The sequence below is a fragment of the Callithrix jacchus genome, chromosome 12 (assembly GCF_049354715.1).
Source record: "Callithrix jacchus isolate 240 chromosome 12, calJac240_pri, whole genome shotgun sequence".
In the NCBI taxonomy this organism is placed as follows: Eukaryota; Metazoa; Chordata; class Mammalia; order Primates; family Cebidae; genus Callithrix; species Callithrix jacchus.
The window spans coordinates 5,803,597-5,824,251 of record NC_133513.1 but is presented as its reverse complement, the minus strand read 5'-3'; the positions used below and the strand labels follow the sequence as shown (position 1 = coordinate 5,824,251).

The 20,655-nt window shown below is 47.0% G+C and overlaps 1 protein-coding gene across 4 annotated transcripts in view; it reads left to right on the top strand.

Moving 5' to 3' along the window:
- The window catches only part of TRAP1 (TNF receptor associated protein 1), a 56,263-nt gene that overhangs the window by 7,833 nt on the left and 27,775 nt on the right, over positions 1–20,655 (top strand). For all 4 annotated transcript variants that reach the window (XR_013524537.1, XR_013524539.1, XR_013524538.1 and 1 more), the window contains exons 2-4: positions 12,322–12,480; positions 14,262–14,344; positions 17,268–17,408. Coding sequence is in view for 1 of the 4 variants with exons in the window: in XM_035266766.2 (XP_035122657.1) it covers positions 12,322–12,480; positions 14,262–14,344; positions 17,268–17,408 (383 nt within the window). In the remaining 3 variants the exon portion in view is untranslated. The remainder of the gene's footprint in view (positions 1–12,321; positions 12,481–14,261; positions 14,345–17,267; positions 17,409–20,655) is intronic.

Below are 20,655 nucleotides of genomic sequence, written 5' to 3'. Positions count from 1 at the left end.
TCTCGATCTCCTGACCTTGTGATCTGCCTGCCTTGGCCTCCGAAAGTGCTGGAATTACAGACGTGAGCCACCATGCCCCTGGCCCACCGTATGTTTGTTAATGGCCTGCTCTGACTCTAGCATTATGGGAAAAAAAGAGGATTAACCCTGGTACATTTGCACAATGCACAGCAATGTCAGTTCATAAAGCAAAGGAAAGACAAGGAAAATGCTGGGTTTTGAAGTCACAGGCACAGCAGAAGGGGATGTCTAGGGAGGCCTCACAGAGAAGGTGGCCTGTAAGCAAAGCCTTGACGAAGGGGAAGGAGGAGGCCACACCAGGGACCAAGGAAGAGTTTGCATCAGAGGGAGTGGTGGGAGCCAGGGCTCCAGTAGGAGTGGGCTGGCATGTTTAAGGGGCCGCAGGAGACCAGGAGCTGGAGGTGGAGTTCTTCAGTGGATAGAGTAGTGGGCCACTGTGCTCGGGGCTTCTGACTTCACAGACAGATTTGGGCAGTGATGAAGACTAGGTGGCTGGGTGCAGTGGCTCATACCTGTAATTCCAGCACTTTGGGAGGCCAAGGTGGTGGGGTGGGGGGATTGCTTCAAGGAGTTTGAGACCAGCCTGAGCAACATAGGAAGACCTTGTCTCTACAAAAAAATTAGCCAAGTGTGGTGGCACATGCCTGTAGTTCCAGCTACACAGGAGGCCGAGTAAGAGGATCTCTTGAGCCCAGGAAGTCGAGGCTACAGTGAACTATGATCATGACACTGCACTCCAGCCTGAGTGACAGTGGGAGACCCTGTCTCAAAAAGAAAAGAAAGGTGTTAGAGTTAAAGCTGACTTAGTGGTTTTTTCTGAGAAAAATTCTGTTTTTATTAACAAAAAGGCAGTGCTGCTTTACAGAACAAACTGGTGCAGTGAAAAAGTTATCCTTCCATCCTGACATTCTGTGCTCTGCCCAGTGGCAGCCACTGCTGTCTTTGCAGAGAAGCCCCTGCAGACTGTGCCCACACCCACAGTTCCTTGGAAAAGAAGGGAAACAAAGGTGAACTGGGAAGGGATCGTCTGTAATCTCCTGTACCTTCCATTTTCCTCTTACTCATATTCTGGAGTTTGTTTCCTGTTGCCACAGAGCTCTACTATTCACAATGTGGATGCTCCTTAAATTTTGTAACCCTCTCATGATGGACATTTAGGTTGTTGCTGACTTTCCCCAGAATCATTGACGGTACTGCCAACAGTTTCACACCTTCACCGATGCTAGAATGACAGTATTTGAAACATCTATGTAAATCTGGTAGTGCAAATGCTATCTTCTTTTAAACTGCATTTCTTTTTTTTTTTTTTTGAAATAGAGTCTTACTCTTTTGCCAGGCTGGAGTGCAGTGGTGATATCTCATCTCACTGCAACCTCCGTCTCCTGGATTCAAGCGATTCCCCTGCCTTACCTTCCTGAGTAGCTGGGATTACAGGCGTGTGCCACCACACCCAGCTAATTTTTTGTATTTTTCAGTAGAGGTGAAGTTTCACCGTGTCCAGGATGGTCTCGATCTCCTGACCTGTTGATCCGCCCACCTCAGACTCCAGAAGTGCTGGGATTACATGTGTGAGCCACTGCGCCCAGCCTTAAACTGCCCTTTTTTTTTTTTTTTGAGACGGAGTTTCCCTCTTGTTATCCAGGCTGGAGTACAATGGCGCGATCTTAGCTTACCGCAACCTCTGCCTCCTGGGTTCAGGCAATTCTCCTGCCTCAGCCTCTTGAGTAGCTGGGATCACAGGCACACGCCACCATGCCCAGCCAACTTTTTGTATTTTTAATAGAGATGGGGGGTTTCACCATGTTGACCAGGATGGTCTCGATCTCTTGACCTTGTGATCCACCCGCCTTGGCCTCCCAAAGTGCTGGGATTACAGGCGTGAGCCACTGTGCCCGGCCAACTGCACTTCTTTAGTTACAAATGTGATAAAATATCTTTTTCTAGGATTTAAAGCCGTTGAAGTTTCTTGTTTTTGTGAATGGCCATTTTTCTCTTGAACTAATAGCCTTTTTCCTATAGATGATTCGTAGGTGGTCTTGGTATGTTAAGGAAAATAGACCTTGGTACATTAACTGAAACTAGTGAGTTTAAGATTTTTTTTAAATGAAATTTAATTAAATAATTGTTGTTGTTGTTGAGATAGAGTCGCGCTCTGTCGCCCAGGCTGGAGTACAATGGCGCAATCTCGGCTCACTGCAACCTCCGCCTCCCAGGTTCAAGTGATTTTCATACCTCAGCCTCCAGAGTAGCTGGAATTGCAGGTGCCCACTACCACGCCCAGCTAATTTTGGTATTTTTAGTAGAAATGGAGTTTCTCCATTTCTTTTTAAATTTTTATTTTATTTTATTTTTTTGAGGAGTCTCGTTCTTGTTCAGACTGCAGTGCAGTGGCATGATGTCAACTCACTGCAACCTCTGCCTCCCAGGTTCAAGTGATTCTTCTGCGTCTGTCTCCTGAGTAGCTGGGACTATGGGTGCATGCCACCTCGCCCAGCTAATTTTTTGTATTTTTGGTAGAGGCGGGGTTTCACTGTGTTAGCCAGGATGGTGTCAATCTTTGGACCTCATGATCCGCCTGCCTCAGCCTCCCAAAGTACTGGGATTGCAGGTGTCAGCCACCATGCCTGGTTTCTTTTTTATTTTTTTTTAAGACAGGTCTTACTCCCAAAGTGCTGGGATTGCAGGCATGAGCCACCACGCCTGGTTCCTTTTTTTATTTTTTCTTAAGACAGGGTTTCACTGCACAGGCTAGAGTGCAGTGCTATGATCTCAGCTCACTGCAGCCTTTACCTCCTGTGCTCAGGTGATTCTTCTGCCTCAAGTACCCTAAATAGCTGGATCTACAGGTGTGTGCCACCATGCCCAGCTAAGTTTTCCTATTTTTGATAGATGGGGTTTCACCAGTTGCGCAGGCTGGTATCAAACTCTTGGACTCAAGCGATCTGCCTGCCTCAGCCTCCAATGCAGTGGTGTGATCTCGGCTCACTGCAACCTCAGCCTCCCTGGTCCTGGTTCAAGCAATTCACCTACCTCAGCCTTCCAAGTAGCTGGGGCTACAGGCACAAGGCACCACGCCCAGCCAATTTTTGTGTTTTACTAGAGACAGTGTTTCACCATCTTGGCCAGTCTGGTCTTGAACTCGTGACCTTGTGATCCGCCCACCTCGGCCTCTCAAAGTGCTGGGATTACAAGTGTGAGCCACCGTGGCCTTTTTCTTTAAAATAATCTCCCTCTTGAAAAATGAAAGACTTTTCTCAAAAAACTTCTTCTCAGGTCTTTGAGGCAGCACAGAGGCTCCTCCTGGCTCTCACCTTTTTCGTCCGTGTTTGGCTTGAGCTTCGGACCTTGTTGGTGTTTGTGCCTCAGGCCCCCTCCCTCTATATTTGCTGGGTCCACTTTGCCTGGTCATTGGGTCCTAGTGCCTCAGGGGCCCCTAGATGGAATTCCTCATCCCGTGTGCCATGTCACCCTTCAAGTTGCCTCAGCATTAACATCAAGAAGAACATTAGCACTTTTGCGACAGTCTCATATTGTTTTATTCCCCCTAAGATAGAGTCTTGCTATGTTGCCCTGGCTGGGATTACAGGCATCTGCCACCACGCCTGGCTAATTTTTGTATTTTTAGTAGAGAAGGGGTTTCACCATGTTGGCCAGGCAGGTCTTGAACTCCCGACCTCGTGATTTACCTGCCTCTGCTTCCCAAAGTACTGGGATTACAAGCGTGAGCCACAGCACCCAGCCCAGTGTCAGATTTTTGATGACTTAATATCTGTTTTGAATAAATAAATAGGGTTTGGTTAAAAAGCCAAAACCATGTAAACAGGTAAACTTTCAGAATCCTTGTTGCTACTCAGAGCCCCGCTGCTGCCTTTGTAATCACTGTTAGTCGCCTGTGGGTCCTATCAGTGCTGTATGACTGTAACAAGTGCACATGGACATTTTCCTTCAAGGACGCACCCGTCTCTGCGTTCTGTTCCTCACTTCACAGCTCGTGGAGAACTTGGCGTGTTCACAGTATGGTTTGCTCCTTCTTTGGTTTCTGTGGCCACTGAAATACCCTTCATATTGTTTGCCCCAGGTTTTTCTTGTGGACTGACTGGCTTTTTTATTTTTATTTTTTGGTGGCGGCGGGGGGACCGGGTCTCACTCTGTCTGCCACAGTAGAATGCAGTGGCACATGGTCAACACGGTGAAACCCCGTCTCTACTAAAAACTACAAAAAATTAGCTGGGCACGGTGGCGCGTGCCTGTAATCCCAGCTACTCAGGAGGCTGAGGCAGGAGAATTGCCTGAACCCAGGGGGCGGAGGTTGCGGTGAGCCGAGATCGTGCCATTGCCCTCCAGCCTGGGTAACAAGAGCGAAACTCCGTCTCAAAAAAAAAAAAAAAAAAAAAAGAATGCAGTGGCACAATCTCTGCTCACTACAACCTCCGCCTCCCAGGTTTAAGTAATTCTCCTGCCTCAGCCTCCCAAGTAGCTGGGACTATAGGTGCCTGCCACCATCCATGCCTAGCTAATTTTTGTATTTTTAGTAGAGATGGGGTTTCACTATGTTGGCCAGCCTGGTCTTGAACTCTTAAGCTCAGGTGATCCACCTGCCTCGGCCTCCCAAAGTGTTGGCATTACAGTTGTGAACCACTGCTCCCTGCCAATATATAAAAAAATTTTTTTTTCTTTTTTTTCTTTCTTTCTTTTTTTTTTTTTTTTTTTTTTACAAATAAACTCTGTGCTTTCCTCAGGAGTCACTTACAACACTTTTTTTAAAAAAGATCTGAACAGAAAATAGGGCAAAGGGCCACATGGGCGTATCATGAGGCACATGGAATGTCCTGGTCTGTGGAATTGTGGAGGGTGACAGAAGCAGCATGATTAGGCATTGTATGATGAGGATGACACACTGCCATTGTTGTATTTTTTTTTTTTTTCTTTTCTAAGATGGGGTTTCACCATGATGGCCAGGCTGGTCTTGAACTCCTGACTTCAGGTGATCCACCCACCTCGGCCTCCCAAAGTGCTAGGATTACAGGTGTGAGCCACTGCGCCCAGCAAAAATTTTTTAAATGGGTAGCATAAAAAGTAAATGCAGTGAATTCATAGGAAGAGATTATTGTGAACTTCGGGGACCAGGGAGGCCTTAATGTGAGAGAAGACCTGCCGCCATGTCTTGAAGTAACTCAGGTGGAAAGGAGGGGTGTGGTTGCAGAGTGGAGAAGCAGCATGGGCACTGGCAGTGGTTGGTGTGGATGTGGGGTGGAATGGGAGGGGTGTGTGGTGTCACATTCATGGGCACTGGCAATAGTGGGTAGGTATGTGGGGGGTGGAAAGGGAGGGATGTGTAGTGTCACATTCAGACTCTCAGTGCTTCCCATTTTGTGTGACCCCAAACCACCAGATAGTTTAGGACCTTGTAGCCTGATATTGAGGTTTGTGGTTTTTCCTCTAGGGTGTAGGAGAAATGTGAAGATGGAAACTGTGCAGATAGTGTGTTTGGTATCTGGTTCAGGCAGATTTATTCCTCTAGTGGTTTCTTGGTTGTTTTTTTTTTTTTAATTTTTAATTTTTTTTGAGACAGGCTCTGGCTCCATCTCCCAGGCTGAAGTGTAGTGGCATGATCTTGGCTAACTGCAGCCTCTGCCCTGCAGGCTCAAGTGATCCTCCCGAGTACCTGGGACTACAGGCACACTCCACCACACCTGGCTGTTTTTTGTAGAGGTGGGGTTTCACCATGTTGCCCAGGGTGGTCTCAAACTTCTGAGCTGAAGCAACCCTCCTGCCTGGCCTCCCTAAGTCCTGGGATTACAGGCATGAGCCACTGCACCTGACCTAGTTGTTAAAAGTTTTAGAAAGTTCGAGTAACATGGAATCAAATCTACTTTTAGCAATGCTGTCAGTTAATGTAATCTCTGAATTACACAAAGTCTTGAAGTTCTGGTTGGAAATATAGATTCCTTATTTTTTCTTTTTCCCAGCTATGAGGACTTATATATACTCCTCCCATCATGAACATTATATTAAATCTTTTCAAAAATATTTTGTGTATTAAATGGGGAAAAACCAAAAAGACTAGAAAATGAAACATGGGGAAATCATGTTTAATCTTGGAATGAGAAAGGCTTTTATAAACAAAAGACCAATTTCCTTAATATATAAAAAGCTCTTACAAATCAATAAGATTTAATATGTAGTAGAAAAATCATCAGAGGATACCAACAGTCCATTAACAAAAAAGGAAACAGTCCATTAACAAAAGGAAGTTAGGAAATACTTAAAATATGGGAAAGTACTCGGTTTTGCTTATAATAGAAGTGTAAGTAGAAACTACAGTGAAAATTTTATCTGCCCAGTAGGCCAAGGTCCAAGAGTTTCATCTCAATACTGACTTGGTAGGAGTGTGGGATGATACACACTTTAGTATTTCGCCATGGAAATGTAAACTGATAGAGTCTCTTTGGAGTGTGACTTGGCAGTATCTACCACAACTTAAAATACATAACCTTAGGGTGGGCATGGTGGCTCACGCTCTAATCCCAGCACTTTGGGAGGCAGAGGTGGGGGGATCACTTGGGCTGAGGAGTTTGAGACCAGCCTGGGCAACATTGTGAATCCCTGTCTCTGCAGAAAACACATGAGCCTATAGTCTCAGCTGCTTGGAAGGCTGAGGTGGGAGGATCACCCGAGCCCAGGAAGGTCCAAGCTGCAGTGAGCTGTGATTGTGCTGTTGTGATTCAGCCTGGGCAACAGAGTGAGACCCTGTCTCAAAATAGTAGTAGTAATTTCTACCTGCCACAGTTATTACTGTGGCGTTTCCTGATGGTATGCTTTCTGTTTTCCGCCATTCCTTGTGTTTATCCGTTAGAATTCTGCTGTGATGAAGAGCTACCCCTTCTCTGTTTAAGTGTGCACTGATGTTTGCTTGATTTGCTGGGTCACAGTTCACAATCCATTACTGTCGTTATTTCAGCACTCAGATTGCCCTAGATCCTGCCACTAGGAGCCCTTCTGGCTGGGCTGTGTGTCCTCCTGACACATCCCGTCCTTCTGCACACCGCAGGGTGTCCCAGGCTCCTCTTGTGTGTTCCACAGGGCTCTCTTGTTCCTGTTTTTGGAGAGAGGTATTCATAAACCAAAATCTGGCTGCCAGTAGGGTGACCAGCTGTCCTAGTTTGCCAGGACAAAGGCTTTCTTTGGGACATGGGATTTTAGAGTGCTGAAACTGGAGCAGCTTTTGGACTTTGCTCTCCATAGCCTGTGTTGGGGGTCATTGTGCCTGGGCCCTGTCACACATCAGTGGATAGAGCTGGGAAAATGCATGTGTGTACACGCTCCGGGGTTGATTTCTGCATCCAGAGTCTGTACTCATGGGAAAAGTCGTGAATCTGTACTGACGCCTGTGCTTCCAATGCAGCACCGTAGGGTTTAGCCCTGCCCCCTTCCGTGTTAGTGGCATTCCTTCAACCATGAGGACCCCAACTCGGTAGGCAGTGAGCCTGTCTGCTTGATCTTGATACATGCGTACGTCGGGCTGAGACCGCTGACCGCACGCTGGATACGTCTCCTGCCCGAGCCCAGTGATGGCGCCTTGTCCTCCAAGGTTAATTTTACAGTAAGAGCCAAGGCGCCGTTTTCTGAGGTCTCTTAGGTTAGTTCTCTCAGCGTGGTGGTGCCGTCACCACAGCTAGGCATGTTTGCTGTTTGTGTTTCATTTTGTTCCTGTGCACCCCGTTTTGTTTTCATGATTTATTTTTCTTTTCTTTTTTGTTTTTTTTTGACAGTGTCTCACTGTCACCCAGGCTGGAGTACAGTGGTGCGATCTCGGCTCACTGCAACCTCTGTCTCCTGGGTTCAGGCGACTCTCCCACCTCAGTCTCTCAAGTAGCTGATACTGCAGGTGCGCCACCATGTCGAGCTAATTAATGGTTTGTTTTCTGGGTCTGAGAAACATGAGCGTGGTTCTGAGAGACATACGAGAAGATGTATGTGCAAGAGTCATGTTCCCTGAGCCCTGCCAGCCCTCTCCCCTCCCCGCTTGATTTCTGTTCCGGGTTTCTGCCATGGCAAGCTTCATGACACACTTGGTGCAGGTAACGAAGCTCGGGTTTGAAGGTCAGGCACAATGGCTCACACTGTCCCAGTGCTTTGGGAGGCCGAGGTGGGAGTATCACTTGAGGCCAGGAGGTCAAGACCAGGCCGGGCAACAAAGCAAGACCCTGTCTCTATTTTTATTAAAAAAAAAAAAAAAAAGCTGAGCGTGGTGGCTCACACCTGTAATCCCAGCACTTTGGGAGGCCGAGGTAGGCTGACCATGAGATCAAGAGATTGAGACCATTCTGACCCATGTCTACTAAAAATACAAAAATTAGCTGGGCTTGGTGGCACACACCTGTAATCTCAGCTACTTGGGATGCTGAGACAAGAGAATTGCTTGAACCCAGGAGGTGGAGATTGCAGTGAACCAAGATCGAGCCACTGTATACAATTACAGTACTTCGGGATGCCAAGGTGGGCAGATCACTTGAGGTCAGGAGTTCAAGACCAGCCTGACCAACATGGTGAAACCCCATCTCTACTAAAAATATAAAAATCAGCCAGGCGTAGTGGTACATGCCTATAATCCTAGCTACTCAGGGGGCTTAGGCAGCGGAATCGCTTGAACCCAGGAGGTGAAGGTTGCAGTGAGTTGAGATTATGCCACTGCACTCCAGCGTGGATGACAGAGTGAGACTCTGTCTCAAAAAAAAAAAAAGATATGTTTAAGTCCTGACCCCTGGTATCTGAGTGTGACCTTATTTGGGTTATTGCAGATGTATCGGGTTGTGATGAGGTCACACTGAATGGGGGTAGAGCCTAACTCCAGTATTCCTGGTATCCATATAAGAAGAGAGAAATTTGGACATGGCCAGGACTCACATAGAGAAGAGGTTGTCATGTGACAAGAGGTGGTGCCTGGAGCGTCTGCAAACCACGAAACACCACGGATGCCGGCTGCTGCCAGAAGCTGGGGAGAGGGTGGACTCTCCCTTGGCACCTCCAGTGGGAACTGCACCCGCCCAGAAGTGGGGACTTTTTTTTTTTTGAGACAGGGTCTCACTCTCGCTCAGGCTGAAGTGCACAGGTGCAGTAGTTTGATCTTGGCTCGTTACAGCCTCAACCTCCTACGCTCAAGCAATCCTCCCACCTCAGCCTCTCCAGTAGCTACATGCCACTACACCCAGCTAATTTTTGTGTGTTTTTTTTTTTTTTTTTTTTCCAGAAACAGGGTCTTACTTTGTTACCCAGGCTGGTCTTAAACCTCTGGGCTGAAGTGATCCTCCTGCCTTGGCTTCCCAAAGTGCTGGGATTACAGGTGAGCCACTGTGCCTGGCCCAGAACTCTGGACCTTTTGAAACTGTCCAGTATCAGTAGCTGTAGGAAGCAAAACACACAGTTTTATCTCCTTCAGGTTTATCCTTTTTGTGTTTCTTTTTTTTGAGACGGAGTTTCGCTCTTGTTACCCAGGCTGGAGTGCAATGGCGCAATCTCGGCTCACTGCAACCTCCGCCTCCTGGGTTCAGGCAATTCTCCTGCCTCAGCCTCCCGAGTAGCTGGGATTACAGGCACGCGCCACCATGCCCAGCTAATTTTTTGTATTTTTAGTAGAGACGGGGTTTCACCATGTTGACCAGGATGGTCTCGATCTCTTGACCTCGCGATCCACCCGGCTCGGCCTCCCAAAGTGCTGGGATTACAGCCTTGAGCCACCGCGCCCGGCCCCCTTTTTGTGTTTATTTTACACCAATAATTAGAAACCATGTGATCTGTGCATAGGTGGGCGGCGCTTGGACCCTTCCCTCTTGTGCTCCCAGGGCAGAGGCACAGACACTTCAGCACCCTGGTTTAGTGTGGACTGTTCATGAACTCTTCTAATGCCAAATACGGTTCAATTCCTGAAGAAATGCTCCAGGGTTTTTTTTTTAACTGTGTGAATAAAGTGAACAATACGATTAGGTAGGCCCAAAGAATTGGATATTTACATGGGTTGGAAATTAAATATTTTCTGAATTGTGGTAGATGTTTTTAAGGTGTCTGCACAGAGATAAAGAAAGGCTAGGGTTGGCTGGGCTCGGTGGCTCACACGTGTAATCCCAGCATTTTGGGAGGCCGAGGCAGGCATATCACCTGATATCGGTAGTTTGATACCATTCCGACCAATACGGTGAAACCCCATGTCTACTAAAAATACAAAAATTAGCCGGGCACGTTGGCACTTGCCTGTAGTGTCACAGCTACTGGGGGTGCTGAGGCAGCAGAATTGCTTGAAGACAGGAGGTGGAGGGTGCAGTGAGCTGAGATCGTAGCACTGCGCTTCAGCCTGGGCGACAAGAGTGTGACTCTGTCTCAAAGAAGATTAAAAGAAAAGGCTTGGGTTGTGCTGTTTGTAAGTCTAGGAATAAGCCTAAGAATAGGCAAGTTTTTATACCTTTTAGAAAGTTGAAAGTTGAAATGTAAAACCTTTAACTGATTCCTGGATACTATGTGTCCTTCCTTTCTACTTGTTGCAATTTTGTGAACAAGATGAGAGCCTCCCAGTTAGATGCCTAGTTTGTTTAGTCTTGGACTTAAGCAGAGCTTGGCTGGCTGGCCGGCCACATATTGTTGACATCATCATGTATTGCAAATCTTTGTTTGTCTGTTTGTTTTTTGAGATGGAGTCACTCTGTAGCTTAGGCTGGAGTGCAGTGGTGCGATCTCAGCTCACTGCATCCTCAGCCGCCCAAGTAGCTGGGATTACAGGCACGAGCCACCATGCCCAGCTAATTTTTGTATTTTTTAGTAGAGATGGGGTTTCACCATGTTGGCCAGTCTGGTCTTGATCTCCTGACCTTGTGACCCTCCCACCTCGGCCTCACAAAGTGCTGGGATTATAGGCATGAGCCACCACACCCGGCCCATGTATTGCCAATCTATTGACCAAGCCTGGCATGTACTCCCTGGGGTCAGTGGGTGATGGTTTTGGGTCAGTCCTTTCCTGTGTTGGAGTGAAAGTGTCTGTGTGGTTTCTGTAGCATCAAAGGCTGGGGCTGCGTTGGTGAACTGTGCGTGGCTGGGGACACATTGGCTGCCTTTCTTCCCTTGCTGTGCTCTTCTGGGGACTTTCTCAGCCCACTGGATGAGCAGGAATACAGAAGATCACTCATCTTCCTAGTTACAAGGCAGAACCTTGTTTTTCAGTTTGTTTGTTTGTTTGTTTGTTTTGAGATGGAGTCTGGCTCTGTAGTCCAGGCTGGAGTGCAGTAGCGCCATCTCGGCTCACTGCAACCTCCACCTCCCAGTCCTGGTTCAAGCAATTCTCCTGCCTCAGCCTCCTGAGTACCTGGGACTACAGGCTTGTGCCACCACGCCCAGCTAATTTTTGTGTTTTTAGTAGAGACAGGATTTCAGCTGTTGACAAGGATGGTCTTGATCTCTTGACCTCGTGATCCACTCGCCTCGGCCTCCCAAAGTGCTGGGATTATAGGCGTGAGCCACCACGCCTGGCCCTATACACTAATTTTATAAAAAACTCTGCTTTGGATGAAAACAACTTTTAGAACATGATGAGACAGTTTCAGAATATTAACGTTTAAAAATGTGGCTCTCTTTTGGGAGGATTTTTTTTTCACCCGACTGTTAAGAGCAAGGAAGTCTGGCAAGGATCCAGCCAGGTTTGAGTTTGGTGGATGGATGCGAGGTCTCACTTGTGAGGCAAATGTGGGAAGTGCTGTCAGCAGGACCTGTTGGCCGGAGGTGGTGGCTCACACCCAGCTCTTTGTAAGGCCAAGGTAGAAGGATCATTTGAGCCCAGGAGTTCGAGACCAGTCTGAACAACACAGTGAAACCCCATTTCCACAAAATTTTTTTAAAAAAATTAGTGGCATGGTGTTCTGTGTCTGTGGTCCCAGCTACTCATAAGGCTGAGGCCGGAGCATCACTTCAGCGCAGGAGGTCGAGGGTGCAGTGAGCTGTGATTGCATCCCCATACTCCAGTCTGAGTGACAGAGCGAGACCGTGTCTCAGAAAAAGAGAGCAGCAGCCCACCCGCTCCAGTTTGCTCCTGAGGTTCTAAGAAGCACCAGCATCTTAGACGCTGATGGCAGTGTAAGTCTCCTTGCCAAAACCACACCCTGATTCTGTGGTGTATGTCCTGTGGATTTGTCTTTCAGCAACAGCCTGACGTAGAGGCATCCGTGCTAGCTTCCTCTAGACACGCTTGATGGGACCAGTCACCAAATTGTTCCTTGTGTCTTCCTAATTCTTGTTCTTTTTGTGTATTTGTCTTTTCAGGAAAACCAATTCTGTGTCCACGGAGGACTGCAGCCCATTTCTGCCCCAGGCGAAACCCAGCCTGGAGCTTCCAGGCAGGACAGCCATTCAGCACGCAGACTGCGGAGGACAAGGAGGAACCCCTGCACTTGATCATCAGCAGCACAGAGAGCGTGCACGGTAGCCCGCACTGGCGCTTTGGTCTGGGAGGGCTTCTGGGTTCACTGCTGTGAGTAGGGGGGCATTTTCAAGGTGGAGACAGTGATTGGTAGAGCTACCGCCTCAGGTGTGAAATCTGAAGGTCTTGGCTCTAGGGAGTGATGCGCCCTCCATTTCTGTCCCAGCCAGGGACTTCTGCCAGTGTCGGGGTGTGTCTTGCCCCCTCTGGTGGCCATCCGTGAGTTCGCCGTGCAGCACCTCCCCTGAGTGGTGATTCATGGCACATCTGCTAATAATCATGGAAGCGGGGGTGGGGGGGAAACTCAGCATTGGCTCAGCCTGCAGCGGACCAAGTTCTGCAGCTGTCTTTTCGTTCCCTCTGAAGTATAAGAAAGCAGTCTTTGGAGCCAGTCCTGAAGTGGCTCCATTTCTGGCTTTTAAGCGGATCGACAAGAGTAGAATCTTTGAAGTTAAAAAGAGAAGTGAGGTTTTCTTGTTATTTTGATTTCTAAATAAATAATTTAGAAACCGCTTTTTTGGAGAATACAGGCCAGGTACAGTGGCTTACACTTGTAAGGAGGTCAAGGCAGGAGGATTGCTTGAGGCCAAGGGGTCAAGACCAGACTGGGCAATATAGTGACACCTTTTCTCTATGAAAAATAAAAAAGTTAGCAGGGCACAGTGGCTCATGCCTGTAATCCCAGCACTTTGGAAAGCTAAGGTGGGCTGATTACCTGAGATCAGGAGTTCAAGACCAGCCTGGCCAACATGGTGAAACCCCATCTCTACTAAAAATACAAAAATTAACCGGGTTTGGTTGTACATGCCTATAACCCCAGCTACTAGGGAGGCTAAGGTAGGAGAATGACTTGAACCTGGGAGGTGGAGGTTTCAGTGAGGCAAGATTGTGCCACTGCACTCCAGCCTGGGTAACAGAGCGAGACTCCATCTAAAAAAAAAAAACAAAAAAAAAAAAACCAGGCATGGTAGTGAACACCAGTGGTTCCAGCTACTTGAGAGGCTGAGGCAGGAGAATCACTAGAGCCTGGGAGGTTGAGGCTGCTGTGAGCATGATCATGCCACTGCACTGCAGCCTGGGCAGACAGCCAGATTCTGCCTTTAAAAACAAAAAAGAAAAGAAAGGAAAAGAAGAGAAAGAACATGTAATTTGGTTCTTAGAGGCAGCCCAGTTCCTGTGACCATGCACATCAGGAAACCAGGCTCAACAGTCCCTCAACATAGCCTGAGGTGACTGTCCTCAGCAGTGGGAGGATTTGTCCCATCTGTGTTCTTTCAGCGCAGGCAGGAGCCACTTGATTTGTCCTGCCCTGGGATCTCCTTCCCTGAGAGACTTTTTGATTTGTTTTGGGACAGGGTATTGCTCTATCGCCTGGGCCAAGTGCAGTGGCACAGTCAAGGCTCACTGTAGCCTCGACCTCCTTGGCTCAAGTGATCCTCCCACCTCAGCCTCCTGAGTCACTGGGACCACAAGTGTACGCCACCATGCTCAGCTGATGTTTGTATTTTTGTGGAGATGGTGGGGTCTTGCTGTGTTGCCCACGCTAGTCTTGAACTCCTGGGCTCAAGTGATTCTCCTGCCTTGGCTTCCCAAAGTGCTGGAATTATGGACGTGAGCCATTGCGCCCAGCCAGACTTTGTTTCTGTCTACTTGTTTCTTTTTGTTCAAACTCTTAAATGTTTAAAACTCATAAACTTAAACATTCTTTGGAATGTGACATAGCGTATTCTTGCACAAAAATAGAAATTAAACTTTATTGGTTGTGTCTGTGTTTCATTACTAGGTTCTACTTCCAAACATGAGTTCCAGGCCGAGACAAAGAAGCTTTTGGACATCGTTGCCCGGTCCTTGTACTCAGAAAAAGAGGTTCGTTCCCTGCTAACCGTGCCTGACGCTAGCAAGGTTTCTTTTGACAAAACTGTTTTTATACCATTCTGGAGAAGTGCCAGATAATTTATTAACTGCGAGAAAGCATTAAACTTTGGGCAGGTCCCCATCTTAAGCTACCAGTGAGAGGATTTTTACCAGAATCTGTTTTGGTTTCGTGGATAAGTGTATCCAGATGGTTCTTTGGGCTGGATCAACTCTGGGAATTAATTGAATTTTGACAATAATTTAAAAGTTCCCCAAATACAGGCCTGGCACAGTGGCCTGTGCTTTGGGAGTTCCAGGTGGGAGGATCACTTGAGCCCAGGAGTTTGAGACCAGCCTGGGCAACACAGTAAGACTCTGTCTCTACAAAGAATAAAAAAAATTACCCAGCTGTGGTATCACAGAGCTGTGGTCCCAGCTACCCAGGAGGCTGGGGTGGGAGGATCACTTGAGCCTGGCAGACTGGGACTGCAGTGAGCAATGATCACGTTACTATACTGACTTGTGTGACAGAGTGAGATCCTCTTGTCAAAACAAGTCCCCCAATTCCTAGTGTGCAGCTCTGCTGAAATCTGTTTCTGTGGAGCTGTGGATGTGCTCTGAGGCTCCTTTGCCTCTTGTGACCACCTGCAGGTCTGGGCGGCCTTTGGCTGCTGGAGAAGAAAGTTCCCCAGTCATGTGTATGTGGAGCTGGGAGGAGTTACTGAGGAAATGAAAACTCATTTGGGGACTGGTGCAGTGGCTCATACCTGTAATCCCGGCACTTAGGGAAGCCAAGGCAGGAGGATTTTGCATGAGTCCAGCCTGGGTAACGTGATGAGACCTCCGTCTCTATTAAAAAAAAAAAACCCACAAAAGTCATTTGGGGTAACAGGAAAAGGAAAAAGAGGAAAACAAAGGCTACCATCATTGGCCTGCTGATTATTGCTGGAAGGCAAAAGAGAATCCGGAAGAAAGGTAAAGCACCGGATTTCGAAGTCCAGAGAGGCGTCCAGGAGCTATTCCTGGGTTGGTAGTGCTGAGCGCTGTGTCCTGCCTCCAGTGACCTCTAGCTTCCGCTCAGATCGGCTGCTGCTTCCTCTTCACCTGCGTGCTCTTGCGGACTTAATTTTTCTGTTTTTACTTGTTTTTTTTTTTGGAACAGGATCTGGCTCTGACGCCCAGGCTGGAGTGCAATGGTATGATCTTGGCTCACTACAACCTCTGCCCCTGGGCTCAAGCCATCCTTCCTCCTCAGCCTCCCAAGTAGCTGGGACTACAGATGCATGCCACCATGCCTGGCTGATATTTGTATTTTTTTGTAGAGATAGGGTTTTACCATGTTGCCCAGGCTGGTCCTGAACTACTGGGCTCAAGTGATCTGCCCACTTCAGCCTTCCAAAGTGCTGGGATCCCAGGTGTGAACCTTCGCACCTGGCCTCTCTCACTCACTTTAAATGGAAGGTCTGATGTCAGGCTGCTTTTCATCTCCCAAAGGACAGCTGGTCCCTAGGCCCCGTTTTTCTCCAGGTGTGGTAGATCTGGTGTTTGGTGGTCTGTACTAGAGATGAAGCCAAGGAACCCGTTTTTGTGGAGTAGGAGTGTATTAGTCCGTTTTCACACACTGCTGATAAAGGCATACCTGAGACTGAGCAGTTTCCGAAAGAAGGAGGTTAAATTGGATTCACAGTTCCATATATCTGGGGAAGCCTCACAACCCTGGCGGCAGGCAAGGAGGAGCAAGTCCCGTCTTACATGGATGGCAGCAGGCAGAGAGAATAAGCAGGATGCACAAGCGAAAACTTCAAATAAAACCGTCAGATATCATGAGACGTATTCACTACCATGAGAACAGTATTGGGGAAACACCCCCGTGATTCATTTATCTCCCGCCGGCCCTTCCCACAACATGTGGGAATTACGGGAATACAATTCAAGATGAGATTTGGATGGGGACACCACCAAACCTTATCAAGGAGAAATGGATGTTGGAGTGATATGTCCTCATCCTTGTGCAGGAGTTGGGAAAGAAATTGTTCCTCACAGGGCTCTTTGGTTTGTTTTCTTCAGACAGAGTCTTGCTCTTGTTGCCTAGGCTGGAGTGTAGTGGTGCGATCTAGGCTCTCTACAACCTCTGCCTCCCAGGTTCAAGCAATTCTCGTGCCTCAGCCTCCTGAGCAGCTGCGATTACAGGCATGTGCCACCACGTCCAGCTAGTTTTTTTATTTTTAGTAGAGATGGGGTTTCCCCATGTTGGCCAGGCTGGTCTTGAGCTCCTGACCTCAAGTGATCTGCCCACCTCAGCCTCTCAAAGTGCTGGGATTAGCAGTGTGAGCCACCACACCCAGCTGGAGGGCTCGTCTTAAAGTTTTAATTAACAGATGGGCACATAACTTCAGGTTTGATCGAAAAATCCTGGAATGGCCAGGCATGGTCGCTCATGCCTGTAATCCCAGCATTTTGGGAGGCCAGTCACAAGGATTACTTGAGCCCAGGAGATCACGACCAGCCTGGGCAACATAGCAAGACACCGTCTATAAAAATTTCAAAACAGTTAGCTGGATGTGGTGGTGCATGCCTGTTCTCCCAGCTACTTAGGAGGCTGAGGTGGGAGGATTGCTTGGGCCCAGGAGGTTGAGGCTGCAGTGAGCTGTGATTGCGCCACTGCACTCCAGTCTGGGTGACAGAGCGAGACCCTGTCTCAAACAAACAAATCCTGAAAGGAAAGACTGACAGAAGTCAACACCTTTAGTTACTTTGTGACCTGCCCAGAGGAACTGACTTTGACTAAAGCAGAAACTCTTTATGCTTTGAGAACTGATTGTTCTGCGGCGGTTCTTCTCCGCCCTTGAACAGCTGGTGGAAGTGTAGCTGACCAGATAGGTACTGCAGGATGAGTGTCCTTTATCAACCGTGCCTCCCGTTTCTATTCCCATAGGTGTTTATACGGGAGCTGATCTCCAATGCCAGCGATGCGTTGGAAAAACTGCGTCACAAACTGGTGTCTGACGGCCAAGCTCTGCCAGAAATGGAGATTCACTTGCAGACCGATGCCGACAAAGGCACCATCACCATCCAGGTACCTGCCCGCAGTGTCCAGGCCTGGGGCAGGCTGGCCACGCAGCAGGGACCGCACCTGCCTTCTAGCGATGTCTGGGGTCCTAGGGACATGCTGGCCGTCTGTACCACCAGGATAACTCTTGCTGTGATTTATTGTTACAGTAGCACTTATTCATTATAGAATGTTTTGGAAAAGCAGGTAAGAAGAAAATTTGAAATCCTCCCATCATCCAGAGATAACTGCTGGTAACATCTTAGTGTATAGCTACATAGGGTCTTGGTGTATGCAGTTATTAACATCTCTAAACATGTCTTATTTTTAATGTACTCTTTTCATATTTTTGACTGCATTTCCCCCTAAAAATGCAGACGAAGCAGTGCTTATGGCTGCTGCTGTAGCCTCGTGGAAATTTTAAGGCTGAAAAGTTAGAAAGGCCAAAGAGGGTCAGGGAGGGGCCCTGAGAGACATTGTGTTCCAAGACAGCTGCCTCAGGACCTGTGGCGGCGGAGTCATGGCATCATTGCAGGGGTGTCTGTCTCTGTGGAGAAGTGAACAGACAGGCCTTGGCGGGATTTGAGTATTTCCTTTAAGGTGCTGACTTGCTCTCAAGGCCATGCCAGATGAATGAATGAAGGCATTCATGAATGAATGAGCTTAAGGGACGGCTGTTTTCGTTAAAGGAAGGGCTTTTGTAAGGCGTCAGCTTTATGTGCCCCCTCTTGGGCTTAGAGATCCAGACTGAGCCCTTTGGTACATGCCATTTGTTTGTCATAGCCCTTGGTCATAAAGATTGGGTGGGGAGTGAGTCTCTTTTCTCCCTGTTTTTTCTGATCTGGTCTGGCTGCAGAATGGTCCCTATGAGCAGAGCTGGGGCACAGAGCTGGATGTGCTGCTGGGGCAGCCTGCACATCCCTCCCGTTTACAGCACAGAGGTTCCTTGGACGTGACAGAAAATGGATGGGCTGGGGCAAGGGGTCATGGGGACGTGATTCATGGTCCTGAGCAGAGGGACCTGTGCTCATGTGCCAGTACTTCCTGGTACGAAGACTGTTTATGTTACAAGAATGGTTTTTTGTTTTTGTCTTTTGTCTTTTTTCTTAAAGAATAGTTCTAGATTTACAGAAAATTTGAGCAGATAATTCAGAGTTCCATTATATCCTTTGGTACCCAGTTTTTCCCCAACATCTGACATGAGCGTGGTCCATTTCTTTCTTTCTTTTCTTTTCTTTTCTTTTTTTTTTTTTTTTTTTTAATGAGACAGAGTCTTGATGTGTTGCCCAGGCTGGAGTGCAGTGGTGTGATCTCAGTTCACTGCAGCCTCCTCCTCCCAGGTTCAAGCAGTTCTCGTGCCTTGGCCTCCTGAGTAGCTGGGATTACAGACATGTGTCACCATGCCCAGATAATTTTTGTATTTTTAGTAGAGATGGGGTTTTACCAAATTGGCCAGGCTGGGATTGAATTACTGGCCTCAAGTGATCCTCCTGCCTCTGCCTCCCAAGTGTTATATTACAGGCATTAGCCACCATGCTTGGCCCATTTATTACAATTAATGAGCTAATACTGATACATTATTCTTACATAACGTTTAGAAAAGGAGGGGTTCTTGTGGAGTCTCAGAGATATTATACCATTCCATCTCTCTTACTGATAGCTACACTGCTTTTTGTTATTTTTAGGGAATAAAATATGCAGCCTTAATTTATCACTGTCTAGCCTGAATTAATATCTAACACTTCAGTGTGAGAATCTTATGGCAGTAGCATTTCAGTGGCAAAATCATCTTTTTCTTTTGATGTCAAATATCTTATGTATACACCTGTTGTAAACCCTCATGGATTCCTTTTTTATTTTTCTTTTTTGAGGCAGAGTCTCACTTTATTGCTCAGGCTGGAGTGCAGTGGTGCGATCTTACCTCACTGTAGCCTCTGCCTCCTGGGTTCAAGTGATTCCTGCCTCAGCTTCCTGAATAGCTGGCATAACAGGAAGATACCACCATACCTGGCTAATTTTTGTATTTTTTGTAGAGAAGGGGTTTCACCATGTTGGCCAGGCTGGTCTCGAACTCCTGATCTCAGATGATCTGCCCGCCCACCTTGTTCTCCCAAACTGATGGGAATACAGGCGTGAGCCACCATGCCTGGTCTCACCAATTCCTTTTAAAATCACCTTGTGCAGGTCACCTGGCAACAGATGATTTCTGTCTACATCAGAAAAATCTATAGTTTTTTTTTTTTTGTAAATATTTTAGAACAGATTTAAATTTTCAGAAAAAAATTTTTTTTTTTTTTTTTGGGAGGAAGGCAGGAAGGGAGGGAAGGAGGACGGTAGGGAGGAAGGAAGGGATGAAGGAAGGAAGGAAGGAGGGGGGAGGGAAGGAGGGAGGAAGGGGGGGGAGGGAGGGAAGGAAGGAAATGAGAGAGACATTGCCGACCTGGATCTAGAGGTTTACAAGTTGATTTCTTTTTTTTGAGAGAAGGAAAGGAAAAAAAAAAATAAGTAAAGGAGAGGAAAAAGAGGAAGAGAAAGAGGGAGAGTAAATGGAAATATTGCTTTATTCTGAAAAAAATTGGGTATTAATAATGGCCAATCAATGTTTCATTTAAATTTATGGGTAGGTGTGATGTGGTATTGACAAGAATGTATATTTTGTGTATTTGAAGTGGAGAGCTCTATAAATATTTATTAAGTTTACTTGTTCCGGATCTGAGTTCGAGTCCTTGATATCCTTATTAATTTTCTGTCTCATTGAGTCTAAGTCTCTATGTATCTGGGTGTTAGGATCGTTAGCTCTTGTTGTTGCATTGATCCTTTTACCACTGTATCTTTGTTGCTTTAAAATCTATTTTATCCGATACGAGAATTGCAACTCCTGCTTTTTATTTATTTATTATTTATTTTTGCTCTCCATTTGGTTGGTAAATCTTTCTCCATCCCTTTGTTTTGATTCTTTGTGTATCCTTGCATGTGAAACAGGTCTGGATGTAACATGCCGTTGGGTTTTGGCTGTGTCTTTTGATTGGGGGATTTAGTCGATATAAATTTAGGGTTACTGCCATTTGATGTTGACTGGCTGTTTTATTCATTCGTTGGTGTAAATTCTTCTTTATGTTGGTGCTCTTTACTTTTTGGTATATTTTTAGAAAGGCTAATACTGGTTGTTTCTTTCTGTGTGTAATGCTTCTTTCAGAAGCTCTTGTAAAGCAGGCCTGGTGGTAATAAAATCTCTGAGTTCTTGCTTGTTCATAAAAGATTTTATTTTTCCTTC